The 16,180-nt window shown below is 40.0% G+C and overlaps 1 protein-coding gene across 5 annotated transcripts in view; it reads right to left on the reverse strand.

Moving 5' to 3' along the window:
- The window catches only part of RBMS3 (RNA binding motif single stranded interacting protein 3), a 703,903-nt gene that overhangs the window by 45,072 nt on the left and 642,651 nt on the right, over positions 1-16,180 (reverse strand). The window contains exon 13 of one of the 5 annotated variants that reach the window (XM_066194132.1): positions 12,889-13,247. The exons of 3 other annotated variants lie outside the window; for them this stretch is intronic. In XM_066194132.1, coding sequence (XP_066050229.1) covers positions 13,155-13,247 — 93 coding nt within the window. In that variant the 3' untranslated portion in view covers positions 12,889-13,154. Of the gene's footprint in view, positions 1-12,888; positions 13,248-13,560; positions 13,591-16,180 lie in introns of those variants that run through there. One more of the 5 variants, XM_066194140.1, reaches the window with a different exon arrangement.

Raw genomic sequence — 16,180 nt, forward strand, 5'->3', positions numbered from 1 at the left:
TTCTTCTATATATTTCTTGATGTGGATGAAATCCTTCCTTCCTCCACTGTCTCCCAGCAGCTGATGTGCCATCCTAGTAAATGGGAATCAGGAGTCTCTTTTCTGCGGACTAGTATTTCTTGACATCAGAATGGAATTTCACCTATTAAATCCAAGTAATACTTCCCCTCAAACAATTCTGTTGTATTCCCTCCCATCCTGCCTATAAACAGATGTGAATATTCACTTAATGGCACATCCTAATTCTAACAAGGTAATAAATGGACATTATCAAACTGTACAGTTAAAATGCAAGCCAGCACCAGCCTTTAGACTAAATTTTCACTTCCTTGTCTTAGTGTGTTCAAATGAAACTTTCAAAAAAGATGTCATATTTGTACCCTCAATAGTTTGATTTTACATATACATATATATACACACAAAATTACACACGGGCAGACAAATTGTATTGCCAATTCTATTACACCCACTCAGGCAACAACATTTTTTCAGTATGTGGATAGGTTTTCTTTAATGTTTGAAACTCTCAGTGTAGGATTCATTATGGCAAAGAAAAAAAGGAGCAACAGTGACTGGTTTTTAAACTTCTTGTTCATGAGCAACATTCAATGAACAATAAGGAAAACCTTCTGTTATTGGCTGAAAATGCTAACTAATTTTACTTTACTCAGGCAAACCTGATCCTAAAACAAGGACAATGCTTGAAAGAAAATTTTGCCTCCAGAGGTTTGTGCTTTTATGTAGAGGTACAGAGAAGGTTGATGACGTGAGAGTATGAAAGATGTGTTTAATGCAGTGGGACCTTGTCTCTCCCTGGGCCTCAAGTTATCCATGCAAGGTGAGGCAGTCCCACGTCTTTGTGTGTCCATAAAGGCATGAAAACAGACGTGAGCTGACACACTGGGCTATTGATCTCTGCTTTTCTGGCAGGATTCAGTGCATAGGTCATTTGCCAGGCACAGATAGTGCTTAACTGGGTTTGGGGAGGAAATGCCAGTGACATTTCTTCTAAGTGCACTTCTAGCCTCAACACTGCAATGGCCAGTGACAGGGAAGCAGCTGTGATCTGTTACAGATGGGCTGTGTTTTGCTTCCTGCCCAACACCTGGAGGGACTGAAATCTAACAGATGAGCTGGATTAAAAGATTTACTTATTAGAAAGACAAACACTGACACTGGGAGACATCAGAAATTATGAGGAACTGGCTATCAACAAGAGAAAAAAAAAACCAAACCCAACACCAAACAGAAAAGCAGGCTGGTAATACAATCCTATGTATTAAGGCCATATTAGAGGTAAGATGACAAAAAATGACGCTACACAATGAAGAAAATGGTATGACTGTGCGTGGTGTTAACTCCACAACACTATAAGGACCTAACACAACCAGACTTAGATGGAAATATCTGAAATACCTTCAGCTTTCAAAAAAGTGAAGTGGTCACTGAATGAAGTTCCAAGGAGACATACTGAGGTGCTAGGGTGGCAGACAGCAGAGTACTCCTCTGTGAGATCCCAAATACTTGAGTGGATAATGGGAACAATCGTCAAGGAATGGTTAGTATCAGGATGCTACTCTGCAACTCTGAGATCAGAAAGACTTTTGTAAACCAGAATTTATTAGTGATGGACAATGAAAATAAGGCAGCTTCACACAGTTGCTCCTGGACTTTGTGTCAGCCCTTCCAATGTCAAGCCAAAGGCAACTCTTCAACATCAGAGCTAACCCCTAGGCTAGGCCCAAATCTAGCCTGCACTCTCGGAGTCACACTGATGTAAGGGTTACCATGTAATCCAGGTACACAGCTGCATGGGGTGAGTAGAAACCCACCTTGAAATGCTAATGAGGTTGATGTTGCTGTATCACTCCTGAATTTAGCTACAAACATAATGTCCATCCTCCATGAGGATGCACAATGGTGCACTGTCATCTGCTGCCTATGTCTCAACTCCTTGTTGGCAGCTTCTGCACAAAGGAAGATTGAAGGTATGGAGGGTCTAAAAATTATGTTCTTTCCCTCCTCATACAATTTTTCAAATTTAAAAGTTCTGGAAAGCTGATGAGGACCAGTAATATGCACAGAATCTTCCCAGGAATCCTTCTTATCCTACCTATTAGGAAAGACAGATAGTAGAAGATGCTATAAATGAAACCCAGAGTGAGAAAGGATGCTTTTCTAAAGATATGCTTCTGTTCAATAATAGATTTTAGACTTGAAGATGACAGATTGGGAAATCTTGTACTAAGCCACTGATCATGTTATGTACCAATTGAGTTCTAGATCACAGTGATTCATACCAATCTTTAAAAGTAAAAATGTGCCCTTATTAGAGAGGACAAATACAGAAATCTGTCTCTCTGCCATGTTCTGTTAGATTTGTAACCTGTAATGTTAAACAAAGCCCTTTCCCACACAGTAATGGAAAGAAAACTATTCCAGCCTGCCCTTCCTCTCATCTAAACCCCAAAAGCCTGCATGTCCTGGCCCAGATCCCAAATTGCATTTCATTTTCTGGACTTGTAACTCCTTAGGAGAGGCTGTGGATGGAATGCACTCCATTCTGTATTGGGATTTGTCCTTCAACTGGTTAAAACTGGCTACCTGCCAGTGCCAGCTTTGTGACAGACCCCAAATCCAAGACTGAGGCGCATATTTCCAATAGTGCTTTCTTACCTTATATTCCACTATTAAAAGTAACACAAGACTATGCCTCACTCATGCCCTAACAAATTTTAGGTGGGATTTTTCTGACTCCAAAAACTCCAGACCAGTTGCTCCTTGGACTCTCTACAAGCAAAATGCCACCGACACCTGGCTTTTGCTGCTCCCGGACAATCCATCCCACTTTGGATGATGCTCCCAATGACAGCATTGCAGTTCAGACACTGTTTTGAACAACTGAGACTATAGGCACAATCTGGACAAACTGTGGCTGCAGAAGTGTCACTACCTAAAACTTCTCTCCCAGGTACATGAGACCTCAAGAGGCCAGTAAAACTGATGGCAGCAAGCACACAGAGCATGTCCTTCAAAGATAACCACATCTAAATCCATGAAGGTACAAGTCATACAGATAAAATCAAATTCAAGCCCTCAGTATGAGTCACCATTCAGAAAAAAAATGGAGTCTAGAGAGGGTAAACTGATTTTTTAACTAAAACCCAGGTATTTTAAGTTCTCGTTTACTGTAACGTACTTCCAGTGACACCAGTCTGTGTGTTAGAAAAAACATTTAACATTTATAAGCCTCCCTTCTACCAAAGACCTCAAAGTGTTTTAAATCCTGTGTGATATATGGAGGACTCAGGAGCTCGTCTGTTATCAGGGTTCTGGGATGAGTCTGGATCTACATCTGAACTTTCCCAAGTTCACAAGTATTCACACTAGGGGGTACCTCTTGGGTCATCACCATTGTAGGCCCAAAGAGAACAGGTGGTTCCAATTATACACACACGCTAGTCCAAATTGATCAAGAAAAGGATACATTTTAATTCTTGATTCATGCTGAGCAGATTTGAAATAAATAAGAGAAGATGGCTAACTTGGATCTACTTTGCTCCACATCCCATTGTCTTTTAAAAGCGAATGAAAATATTGAGGAAAAGCAATTTAAAAGCAAATGAGTAAATATTCAGTGTGAAAATGGTTCAACTAGTCTAAGAAGTAGACATGAAAAGTTCAGAAAGAAGAAGGTTTTGGATATTATTAAGCTAGAAAGAAGAGAAAGTAAGTGATCCAGCAAGGATTACTCTACTTTCTTTTTAATATATCTTTACTGATTAAGAATGACTAAATCGATTTATTTTCCCTTTTGTTTTCTGTCCAGATAAAGTCACTCTTGGGCAGAAATCTTCCTTATAAAGTTTCCGCCTAGAGCACATTTTTACAGCTGAGTTATTATCCTTAAAATACGAGTTCATACTGGAAATGCTGGCAGCCCTCTTAACCATTGTATAGCAGTGAGCACAGCTGTAACATGTTAAATATGTTGAAAGTACATGGAGGGGGTGGAACAGAGTGGCTCAGGGGCCTGGTAATAGAATAGGGAGTCTCAGTGCTGGGTCACCAGGTCTGGTCATTGCTGGGGCTGAAAGTTATCAAACAACAGCTGCTCAGTCATGTTCAGCTATCAGCTACCCACAGAGAAACCCTCCATCACAGAGACAGATCACTGTGACTGGTGGTGTCCAACAGCCTTCCCAAAAGTTGGGAAAGGTAGGGGGCTGCATATCCACAGGTTAGCTCGAAGCTGGAGAAGACTGATGACACAGAGGGGAGAGACTTGCGTGGTCCTTGTCGGGCATGCTGCTCTGTCTACAGAGGATGTATGCCGCCAGCCTATGGCTACTGAGTCTTTTCAGGGCACTCAATTTAATCAGAAGGATGATAACCACCAAAGACTGTTCCTTTCTCCACATTAGTGAATGGACCACATCCATGCCATCACACTACCAGTTTCAGAGGAATTGCCAAAGCAACATGGACAAATGAACAAATGAAGTCAAAATCTGCTGCTTCAGTTTTATCTAAATGAATTTACTGGAGTAAATCAGGTAAGTAGCTCCAGTTTACACTAATCCATACATGCTGCAGTAATCTCTACAAAAAGCTTTGATTTATTATAGCTTTTTTTGTACACCACCATTTCCTACCAGGCACTGTGTAGTAGTCCATGTGAATGCAAAGCAAACAGTCCGATCCTGACATACGACAAAGGTGCTCTTTACTTCTTTGAGACCTTGGTTTCCACATGCCATCTGATTTGCAGAAGTTTGGGTTAAAATCAAAATTTTTTTGGGGCAGTTTTCCTGAATTTCTTTCAGCTATTTGAGTACTGTAGAGGTGTTCAGTTTTCTCTGGAAAAAAAAAAATCTTTATGGTTATTTTCTCTGGCATCTAAAAATTAATATTAAAATGACCATTGTGGTCAACAGTAATTTTGGAGGTTCCACAAATGAGCCAAGAAAGAGCAGTTCAAGTTTTTTCAAAGTAATTTTCTAAGCCCTATCTGAAGTAAAATCTTCAGGCCACAAGGCAGCTGATGGGAACTGCCTACTACCAAATACTGCTCTGAAAATGTCTCAGACAACAGAGAGCACCTTGCTCTGAAGCCAGAGAGGAATAAGCTGGCGAGTCATTACTGTGGTAAATGTATCAGAGTGAGCCTTTGACCCAAAGAGGATGATCAGCCTTCTATGAAACACTGATGAGGCAGCTGAGTCTGCCATGAGTTCAGTAAGATGCCTTACACATGTAAAATACTTTTACAGTAAGATGCTTTGGAGGAACAAATGACAGAGCAAGCTAGAGAAAAGAAGGCCAGCAGGATGGTATACACATATTGCTGAGATGAACAGTAAATTATTTGAAAAAAAAAACCCAAAAAAACAAAAAACCTCTGAGAGAGAATAAAACATCCTGTGAAACCAGGTCACACTTGGCACATAATTGTGACCAAAAGAATGAAAAAAATTGGAGCTGTCAAAAAGCAATGTTTCCACCATATTTCAAAATGACACGTCATTCCAGAATTTATCTAAATTTGAAGGGGAAAAAAAAGCTTAAAATTAGTTCAATAACCCAGAAACGAAAACAGGGAGATTACAGATATTTTGTCTTTGTTCTTCTTCTCACCCTTTTCCCACTCCCTGAGTTCTCTCTGGGAGTGGAGTCAAAACAACATTTTCACAACTTTTTCCATGTCACTACCCTCTCCCTCTGCGGATTTTCACTTGAAGACAAGTTTTAGAGCTATTATTTGATTCTGCCCACAAAGCCAAATTTTATTATCCACAGAGTATTATATATGTAATAGCCTTGTCAGTCCTACCCAGAGGCAAAGGGTAGCCTCAGAGGTAAAGGAAACAAGAAACAACCAAAGGAAGATAAATAGAAGTGAGATGATAGGCAAATGGCTAATACTCCCATCTTTTGTTGAGAGCTGTGTGGATAGAAAAATAGCGCTCTAATTAATTCCAGAGTGACAGAGACTCGAGGGCTGGGTTCTGTGCACTTCATGATTGTGAATCTTCATTATATGTGAAACCCCTTCCTCCAAAAACCAAACAAACCCTTGTTTTGTCTTTGACATCAAAAGATGCATCATAACTAACAGCAGATGTTCCGATAAACTCCAGTGGAGACCAACCTCTTGGCAGCCACATTTCTGTTCTGCAGTGACCTTTCCAGGCACACAGAAAATCCACTTGTGAGACTGAAAAGTACATGAAATCTGGTTTTCTGGTTGTATTTCATGTGGTATTTTCCGTTACTATCAAAGAACTGCAGCATCATAAAGGACTTCTGGTGTTTCAGTTCAGTGTCATTGCAAATGATTATGAATTCAGGGAAGTAATGCACAAGTGCACAGCATGAAGAGGGAACTAGATGAGGCAAAAATTTTAGCAGAAGCTGTTTGCAATTTCAATGGGTCAAACTTCCGTAATCCAACAATCACAGTAACATACAGATCTTAGTGAATTTGAAAAATTTGGCTTGAAATCCTGGCTCTGCTTAAATTAATTACATTGTTGTCATCAACTTGAATGCTACCAGGATTTCACATTGTTTTAATCCTCTGAGACAGATGCCAAGCTGTACATTACTATGCAGGTATTCAAAAGATTTTTACACCACAGACAGATTTTCATTAATTAATTATCTCTAGCAGAGATGATTCTGCTCTTGTTTTCAGATTCAGATTGTAATTCAGTGATTTGGGGTTTTTTTTACAGTAATCCAATTGTAAATTTTGCGGCCCTATGCTGCCTGCAGACTTGTTTAATCAAGAAACTAAATTTTATTTTCTGTCAAGACTGCCATCTTGTCTAGAAGATGAGGTAATTAATAAAGATAAGGACAACCAACCTTGGAACAGGAAAGAATCAAGTCTAATAAAAACTTCCAGTAAGAAACCATCTAATAAATACTTGTTATGCACACTGAGAAGGATCCTTAGGCTGAAATGTTGCCATAAATTATTCATATGGAAGTTTTGGACTGTAAACAAATTTATGAAGATAATGATCTCTTTGCAATTCATGAACAAAAGTGGAGGGAGGGGTCAATCCCCAGAATAAACTGCGATGTATAAATCCACCAGCTGGAGGCATAAAGTACTGATGCAGAGATTCACTGCAGAAATTGTAAAATAATCCCTGTGTGTTTTCTCCTTCCAGAAAGACAGCTTTGAAGAGCAACTGCAGAGCCAAATAATTTAGCATATCCTCGTTTGCTGTTCTTGACCAGAGCAGTAACCACAAGTTAGAAATCAAAGCCTTTGGACTATAATGGGTGAATCAAATGAGAACTGTGCACAGCATTAGCCTGTGCCTGCTTAAAACTAACAGCAAGCAAGCGTGAAACCTTCGTCAGTACAGACCGCAAGGGGTTGTTGCAACTTTGGGAAACACTGATGTTCATTTCTGTTTGATGTACCAAACTGCTTTTCCTCAATTGAGGATTCATACTGACTGACTAGGTGGTTTAATAAGCTGAATGAATTTCACAATGGCAAAGTTTACTTCCAGTACATTTATTTAATGGCTGAGGGAACTGATGAAAGGGAAATAAAAATCTGATGAGGAGAAAAAAAATTAGTCTAGAATCTAGGCTCCCCCAGGACAATTTCTTGTGCTTTGTATCCTCTGTACTGACAGACAACATATTTGCTTTCTAGCTAATTATCAACAAGACTAAAATTTTACATCTTTGATGTGTATGAGATCAAAGAATATTAGGAAATAAAAGTAAGATTAACATAATTGTCTTGTACAGCTATAATAAATTATAACTACATATACAATCAGACACTCCGCTCATCAGGAAGGCATAAACTAGAATCAATTGAACTATACAAGAACCTTGTTTAACTTTGTTTCCTCTGCAGCTTCTCACCTCTCCTGACACCCACCACTAGATCCCAGAGGGAAAGCCACAAAAGAGGCCCTCTCCCAGGGGCCTATCTGACTCCCATGAGATCCACAGAAGTTCCTGTTTCAGTTGTTGAGCCTTAAGGAAACCTAGCCGCCTTATGCAGACATGGCAGGCCACCAGCAGGGGATGAACGAAACGATTTCCAGGTCCAAAATCACACAGCCCTATCACGTGCTTGATCTAAATTTCTATCTAGGTTTTTATTTTTTACTACTATTGTCTACCTAACACGCTTACACAGACTAGGTACCCAAACCTCTTTGGGAGCATTTTGTGGTATTGCAACCTCTTCCTATTATGTATCTGGGACACGATTCTCATCCATCAAATCTGTATGGCAGTTAGCATGCTCAGTTTAGGAAAAAAGGAAAAGAAAAGAGGAGAACCAATGCTTTGATGTATACCTGCATCTAATTCATCATTACTGTGGCTGAAATAATGTATTAGGAGTGCTGCGTTTCCTTTAAACTGTCCATGAGAACAATGCTGCCCTATAATAACTGATAAACACCTGGCTTTGATTGATTTGTCTTCAGTCTTAATACACAAGGCGTGTTTGTTTACACCATAAATATCTTAGTATTCCTACTTCCTCACCAGCTCAACTATGAGAAACAAAATCAAAGGCAGCCAAAAGTGACTGCCTTGCATGAGTAAAACGAGGTGGGAATGTTTGGATCGCTCTGGTTCATTAAGGTGACGTGAAAGGTCTACTTCTGGCTAGGAGCTGTGAGTTATTTCTTCAAGCAAAAGCATTTTGAAGTTTTTATTTGTCATCAGGTGGCAGTGACAATGAAAAACGTCTAATGCACTTCAAGACAGCTGGTAATAAAGCAGCACGGGGAACAACTGACAGAATAACATTACCACTGTAGCTTCTAAGTTTTTACAGCCACTCAGCTGGAGTTATACCATTGTATTAAACGTGGTTTAGGGTACAAAAGACATTTGGTACAGAGGGGTTCTCTCCCTCCCCATTCCTGTGTGGGGAATCAGTGCAACAAAATTTGGGTAAAGAGGGTCTTTTGCTTAATTGAATTTATGTGTTTTCACTAGTAGTTTTGCTTTAGTTCACACAAGGCCAAGCCTAAAAATGTTTCTAACTTTCTGACAACTGCCTCATTCAGCACCCTTGCAAGCAGCTCCCAACAAATCCCAGTTTTCAAAGGCACATTGTTTTTGTTTGTTCTCATTGTAACAGATGTTTTGTATCATGTACTTCAACGAACTAATTCATCTGCAGAGGACCGCCTACTCTGGCTGGTGTGCATCCAGCTGTGGAAATAGCTCAAGTGTCATCTGTGACCACTTTCATTCCATTCTTCTGACCTCACAGGATCTCAGTGACCGCATCCAAGCCCATTAAAAATAAACGGACCTGAGAACATCCTCTTAAAAATTTTCCAGTGGAGGAGTAATGCTACTCTAGGCAGGAAGCCTTTCTGGAAAGAATGTAACTGATGGTGAAGGAAGATGCACTCAGGTCTGGAAGTCTCCTCCCAAACATGCTGCTTTTATCATATGAACTACCCAGTCAATATTAAGAGGCACAGCAGCAATGTCATGTGTGATTTTGATGGAGCTGAGAGCTTCAGACTAACTCAGTGCCATATCAATTAGCCTGAGCACCAGACAATCAATCACCACTTCTGCTCTAAATGTACTGAGCTCCCATTAGAAGCTGCAAATACCGTGAGGCTACTTCATCTCAACACGCTGAGCCCTTTTATATACTGTGGCTCTACTGTAATATATTTCTGAAGGAGAAACAAAATCAATCTGAATTGCTCTGGAGTGGAAGCATATCCCATTAACAGCTGTGCACCAAGATTAAAATGTATTAGTGGATAAAAAATAGTCTGCTTCTGTACGAGACAATTACTGCTTTCTTAAAAGTGACCAAATGAAACATCCAATAGCAATAAAGAATGGACTTTCTGAAAAGGCCTTTAGAATCAGTTGGGAGCACTTCATCACAAGTCAAAACATGCCTGGGATGGTGCAACCATTCCTTGATTAGCTTCCTTAGAAGTAGGAACAACAAGTTGCTTTCTGAATTTCTTGAGAAGTTGACCGCAGTTTTCCACAGGAAATAAGTAGTTCCTGATAAGATGTTGATCATACACTTCAATACTGGGTCCACTATGTTTGCTAATTACTTTCAAACCACTTAGTCAAGTCACCCATTAAGAGGAAGTGATTCAATTGTGGATCCACTGAACTGAGAAACTAGGTGATCAAAACTCCTTGTGGAGCTAGAATTATCCACCTGTGTAAGAGGGCTCCAGTATGTCAAACCAAGTAGTTAATTTTGGTTTTGAGAAGCAGCTACGGCTGTAGTTAATTAGAGAGCAAGGAAGGATTTTTAATATGGTACAACACCAATTAGTAGAATATTTCAGAAATATTTCAGAAGCCTTTGAAAACCTTCAGGAAAATGAGAGCCTTATATCAATCATCACAACTGATTCATCACTTTCAGGAAGTTGCATTCCAAGTCCTGTATTCTGCATAGAAGATTTTAAAACTTTCTGGCAACTGTCCTATATTTTAAATGTGGCAATTCATCTTTTCACTTCAGATCAGGTGTATTTGCTATAAGCTTGCTATATCTGGGGGTCAGCTGCTTCAAGCTCCAAGCAGATCATGCAGAAGGCATGAACAGCTGGCTGCAGCTGGTGACATTTTCTGTAGTTTATAACTCAGAGGTCATCAAAATGGACTCGCTCACAGTGACATTAAAGAATTTCACATTAGTGTTCACTGACTTCACAGTAACTCATTAAATGCTGATACCTAGGGTGCAAATGGGTGTCTGACAGAAGATTCTTTTGGGATTTTAAGTCTTTGTCTATCACACATTCTAGCCTTCTGCTGATTCTGCTGTTGCTTGGTTTGTTTGGCTTGGGCTTCCGCTTTAGAGCATGTCAGAATGATAGACAGCGTTCTTTGAAATAGAGAAAATACTTCTCAGAGGGACACCAGCACATTTAAGTAAAACTATTGTCCTTCAGCAAATGTAACATACAAAAGTAATGCCTGTGATGCTCCTATGATTTATACTGGGTATTGGAATTGTTAACGTCAAAGAGTTCTGTCCCTTGTATTTATCCACAAGAATTTTACCAGCACAAAAGAGTTAACATAGCTTTTTATGCTGTGAGAAGCAGAACAGATATTGCATAATGCCTGGTTACATATTGTCCTAGCTTGGCCAAGTAGATGAAAGGAAACAGCAAAGCACAGTCTCATACTTCACTCGATACAACAGCGCTCATGGCATGTTTCTACTTATTCCCTCACTTGTCTGTTGAATAAAATAATGAAAAGAAGCTCAGAGAGGATTTAAATACTTTGCATATTGTGGAACCAAGTGAATATCACCGTAGCCCACACTCTCAGAGCCATGACCTTTTATCTGGAAGACAGATTTGAATGGAATGTAAAACTCTAGGAAGAGTAACAAATCTACACATTTTAAATATTGTGAGAAAGTTCTCCTCAATTGTGGTATTTGAAACTTCCCAAGCTCTATTACAAGATGTTTATAATGAGTTCACCTGGCTTACACACATGTCCAATATTTTTTTTTTCCTGAATGGATGCAGTTACACACATTGGTACATTTATGTTATCTCAGTGAAAATATCCATGGTTACTATCCATTGAAGTATGAAGTCCAGAATCTCAAAGATGTGCACATCACCTGTGTGGGCCAAGCAAAATGCTTCTGAGGCTTATGGCCAAACCTGAACTTTGCCATCCAAGGAGAAATAGTAGTGCTTTTCTACCCTGGAAAGTGAAATGCAAAGCAAAGGAAAGGGCCAAACTAGTATGGAGTTCCCAGGACCCACTCCAGGTCCATTTAACATGAACACTGGCATGGATTGAAGGTATGTTTGCTGTGTGAGTCCGTATCTGAGCTCTGAGCCATAACTCTTCTCTGGGCTGCAGCAGCAACATCAGGACACCCTTTCAAAGACAAGCTCCCCCCACCCCATTACCATGCTCTAACCAGCTGCCTAAAATTTGCTTTGTAGTCATCTCCTGGTAGAACCAACATGCCCGAGGTGTTGAATACCTGTAAAGATTTAGGTTAAAATGTTATAGAATTGGATATCAAGTGAAAGTGGAAGATGTGAACGAGGTGTTACTGCCTGCAGAAAGAAGCATGAAACCAGAGGAATTGCACAGGTCTTTCCCTTCAAATTTTTCTTATTCTTGTGCTGTTCCTGGGGGAAGATATGGCCTATCACACCTTTAGCTGTCACGATGGGTGTCTTTGCTTGCTGCACTTGGAGTGGAGTTAGTGAGGGAGCTAATACAGCTTTGCCACTTCCACAGACACAAATCAGTGAGATGGAGTTCTGCATCTGCTTGTCTATCAGAAACACTCAAACTCCACCTCTTTCTCTCCCTGAAGCAAGACCTGTGACAAGCACCAGGAAATGATCATTGCATCAAACACTTCATCCTCATTTAAAATAAGTACATCTAAAGCAATCCTCTCCTTTCCACAAAAATGACATGGCCTGCCAGCAGGAAGAAATGTCAGTGGTGGAATGCATACAACCATGCTTTTCTTGGAACACTGCTTGTTCTCCTGGACCCCTGAACTCTGGGTTAGCAGTTGTGGCAGTGTGGATGAACCAGCTTCACAATGGTAGGTCTCTTCCCCTACCTGCCCTTGGAAAATATACTTCTAGCCACAGCCCTGTCAGATGTGGGACATCTGTGAATGTGACACCCACCCACTTGGCTAGAGGAAGGCAGTAGACCAGTAATTTCCAAAGCTGGAAGCAGGAGTTTTTTATTGATAGTTCTAAAGAGGAAGGCTATCAAGCTGGGAGCTGACACAGACTCACATCCTGTGTGGATTGGGCAAAGAGGGGGTGCATAATGATTTGCAGATTGCCGTACTGCAAAAGTACAAAGGCTGTTTGAAAGCAGGCTGTGTGCTGTGTGAATCATATGCAGCCCTCTTGTCCCACCACGGAGATCAGTAGAAGGGTGTCAATCCTGTGATCCTCGGCTCGAAGTTGAAGTAATCATCCAAGTTATCCCAGACTGAACCCCACACAAGGACTCCACACTCTGTGAGTTTACAGCATTTTAGGAGGCAGAAGTAGACAACCAAAAATGAGGAACCCAACTGTCTTCCTGCTTTGGGATGTGCTTGTATGGCTTGCCATGCATAGAGAAAAGATAACTTCCACTCAACTGCTCGCTTGGAAAAGTGCAGTGGTGAAAGGCCACACCTGGGATTTGGGGTGGATGTCAGAGACAGGGTCTCTCCTCGGCAACAAGACCTGCAATGACATAACGAAACACCCCAGGTAGCTTAGTTAAAAGACACAGATTGGGAAAGGCCGTCCAGCAGACATCCCTTAAAAAGAGGCTGTAGTCAGTAACAAGAAATAACAAATTGCATTTAAACAGTGGTAACAAAAAGTGAGGTTTCAGCCCTTAATTTCCAATTTCTTGTTTACAATAGGCCATTGGGTAAGAGAACCTACCCTGCTGGAAGTGCATCTCTTTGGCAGGTAGTCCAAAGGCAGTGGTTTCACTAAATAACAACTTGACACTCCTTCAAAATTCTTCAGATTCTGTTGATCTGTCACTGTGTTACACAACTCACTCTTCATCAATCCACTATGAAACAGCCAAAGAATGTTCAGTGTTTATACTATTACATTTCACTATTTGTTTTCGCAATCATGTAAGAAAGAGGTTGGAACCATGCCCCCAACAGCACTGCAGATACCACTGACTCACAACAAGAGGCTTTGTGGCAAACACCACTAAATGCATGGACTTAATCCTAACTCACAGTGCTTTGAGAGGAAAACAAGGCTACAAGGTTACAACCTGAAAACTGTAATTAAGCAATTACTCCACTTCAGCGGGACTGAAATCAGTTTAGGAAAGATACACATGATTTGCCTCTGTATTGCAAAGCTTAGGTTAGTGTTATATTCTTTTCTATGAAAAGAAAACATTTTACCTTTAAGAGTAAAAATTGAATGTCTAAATAAATACTGTTAGACCTGACCACTTTCAATAGTTTCAATAATAAGCTAGTACTTATGGTATCTTGAATATTTCTAACTTCCAGGGTGTCCGAACACAGTGTACATTTATACACTGAGACAAAAAACCCCAAATTGTTAGCACTGCCTCTGCAAAAATAATTTTAAAATAATTATGTTGTTAAGATGCTTCAGCAGTTACAGTTGAGAAGGTTTCAATTAATCAGCCAATTACTCAGACACCTCAATAAGTATATCAGGAATGAACTCAAAAGGGAGGAAAAAAAAGACAAGAAAAGGCTAAATTTGAAGGCCAGAAATAAGATTCACTATAAGTCTACCTGAGACTTTGCAAATGATATTCAAACACCTAACAAAAGGTTCCTTACACAGGTAAGTGAAAACCAAGGAGAGAACACAGAGCTTGGCTCCCCATGCAGGGCGGATGGAGGACACATTAAGGTGTTTCAGAAGGAGCCCCAGCAGAGTAAGGACACGATCTCAATTTCCTACATGAACCAGCAGACAGCAGAGGCAGCACTCAGAGTATGAGTGTTTGGGCAGAAAAATGAATGCAGACAAAGGAGATGAAAAGCCCAGAGAAATCACTGAACTCAAGGTGAATTGAGGAAGCAGGACTGGATCATCTCTATTGCAGGGCTGGAACATATAAGCACAGGTCCAGTGGCCAGGACTAAAGGATATTAATGAAGCTATAACACAGATAAATCAAAGACAGATCTAGCTAACCTCATTTTTTAAAATAAAATGACCTATTTTCTCAACAAAGGACATGCAGCAGATCTAAACTCTCTGAAGGTCAATAAAGTATTTCAGGAAGTGCTACAGCCAGAAATTACTAAACTTCGGGCAGGATAAAGGATTAACTAAAGTGGAAATGATAACAGGTTGTGCTACAAGACAAGCTATGATACTTCAGTGGGAGGGTCACTAAAATCTCCATCAGGATTGCTCTCATCCAATGTTTTTAATAATTCCCTTGAATAATATTTGGGGAAATTGCAAAGATGTAAGGCACATTATGTAAAGTGGCAAATTAGACTACCATACAGGAAGGACTGGATTAAACAGAGCAAGGCACTAATTCATCAAGTCAATCAGGCTAACATGTGGGTTCCTTTATCACGCAGGAGCATCTGCTGGAAACGTAGAAGGAGAAAACCCAGGTATATCAGTGATTTTCAGGATGACTGCATTACCAGTCATGAGCACAAGGGAAAGAAGATATTTTACAATGCAGCAAAGTCATTCCAGAGAAGAGAATGAAGTATTAATGCTATTTGCACAAAAGGCTTGAATCCTGTGAGCATTGGCTGCCCCAGAAAAATGAATTCAAAGTGGAATAGAGCCAAAGAAGGGTCATCATTGCAGCCAGAAGTACAAAATCCTTACATTACCGCAAATGAAGTGATGTTAACATAGTTAGGCTAAAAATGAAAATGCAGGTAAAATTTTTGTCTATAAATTAATGTGGTAAACATTGAGAAAGGACAACAATTACTGAATGTAGGAAGAATGTTGACCAAGAACAGATGGAAGCAAAATGAATAGGAGCACCTTTAGGCTGGAAATTAAAAATGGAGTGCTAAGCCTCAGAGCAAAGGTGTTTTGAAACAAACCCCCTGATAGGATTATCAAGAGGCATAAAATCAAACTATTTAATCAGGTTTTGCATGGGATTATGTAACTTGCCACTGAGATCAGTTCAGCTGGTTAGGGCATGGTGTTAATAATGCCAAGGTTGTGGTTTCCATCCCTGTATGGGCCATTCACTGAGAGGTTGGACTTGATGATCCTTGTTGGTCTCTTTCAACTCAGAATATTCTGTGTTTCTGTATGGTTCCCGGATACAGAGATTTTGAATCTTATAAACTGGTCACTAAGTCCTTAGAGCACATTATTATCATTTTTTACACAAGCCCTACACTAGAAAAATCATGATGCAATCATAAGTAATACACAGATTAGCTAGTTTCCCCTACTTATGTAAATTGGTCCTTGAATACACTTGGCATAACATAATGGTAATTATTGGAAGTGCTTTTGTTCTAAGGCTTAAGAAGGTGCCAGAGGCTCCTTCATCAGCTTATTGCTGCAGGCGTGATTCTCTTCTAATTCTCATTGTTTCACACCTAAGCAATTCAATTTTCTTAAGTGAAGTTAACTACTGATTTATACTGGTAAAAGTCAGA

Source organism: Chamaea fasciata, unplaced genomic scaffold, assembly GCF_029207755.1.
Source record: "Chamaea fasciata isolate MVZ Bird 193981 ecotype frontalis unplaced genomic scaffold, bChaFas1.0.hap1 SCAF_1, whole genome shotgun sequence".
Classification (NCBI taxonomy): domain Eukaryota; kingdom Metazoa; phylum Chordata; class Aves; order Passeriformes; family Sylviidae; genus Chamaea; species Chamaea fasciata.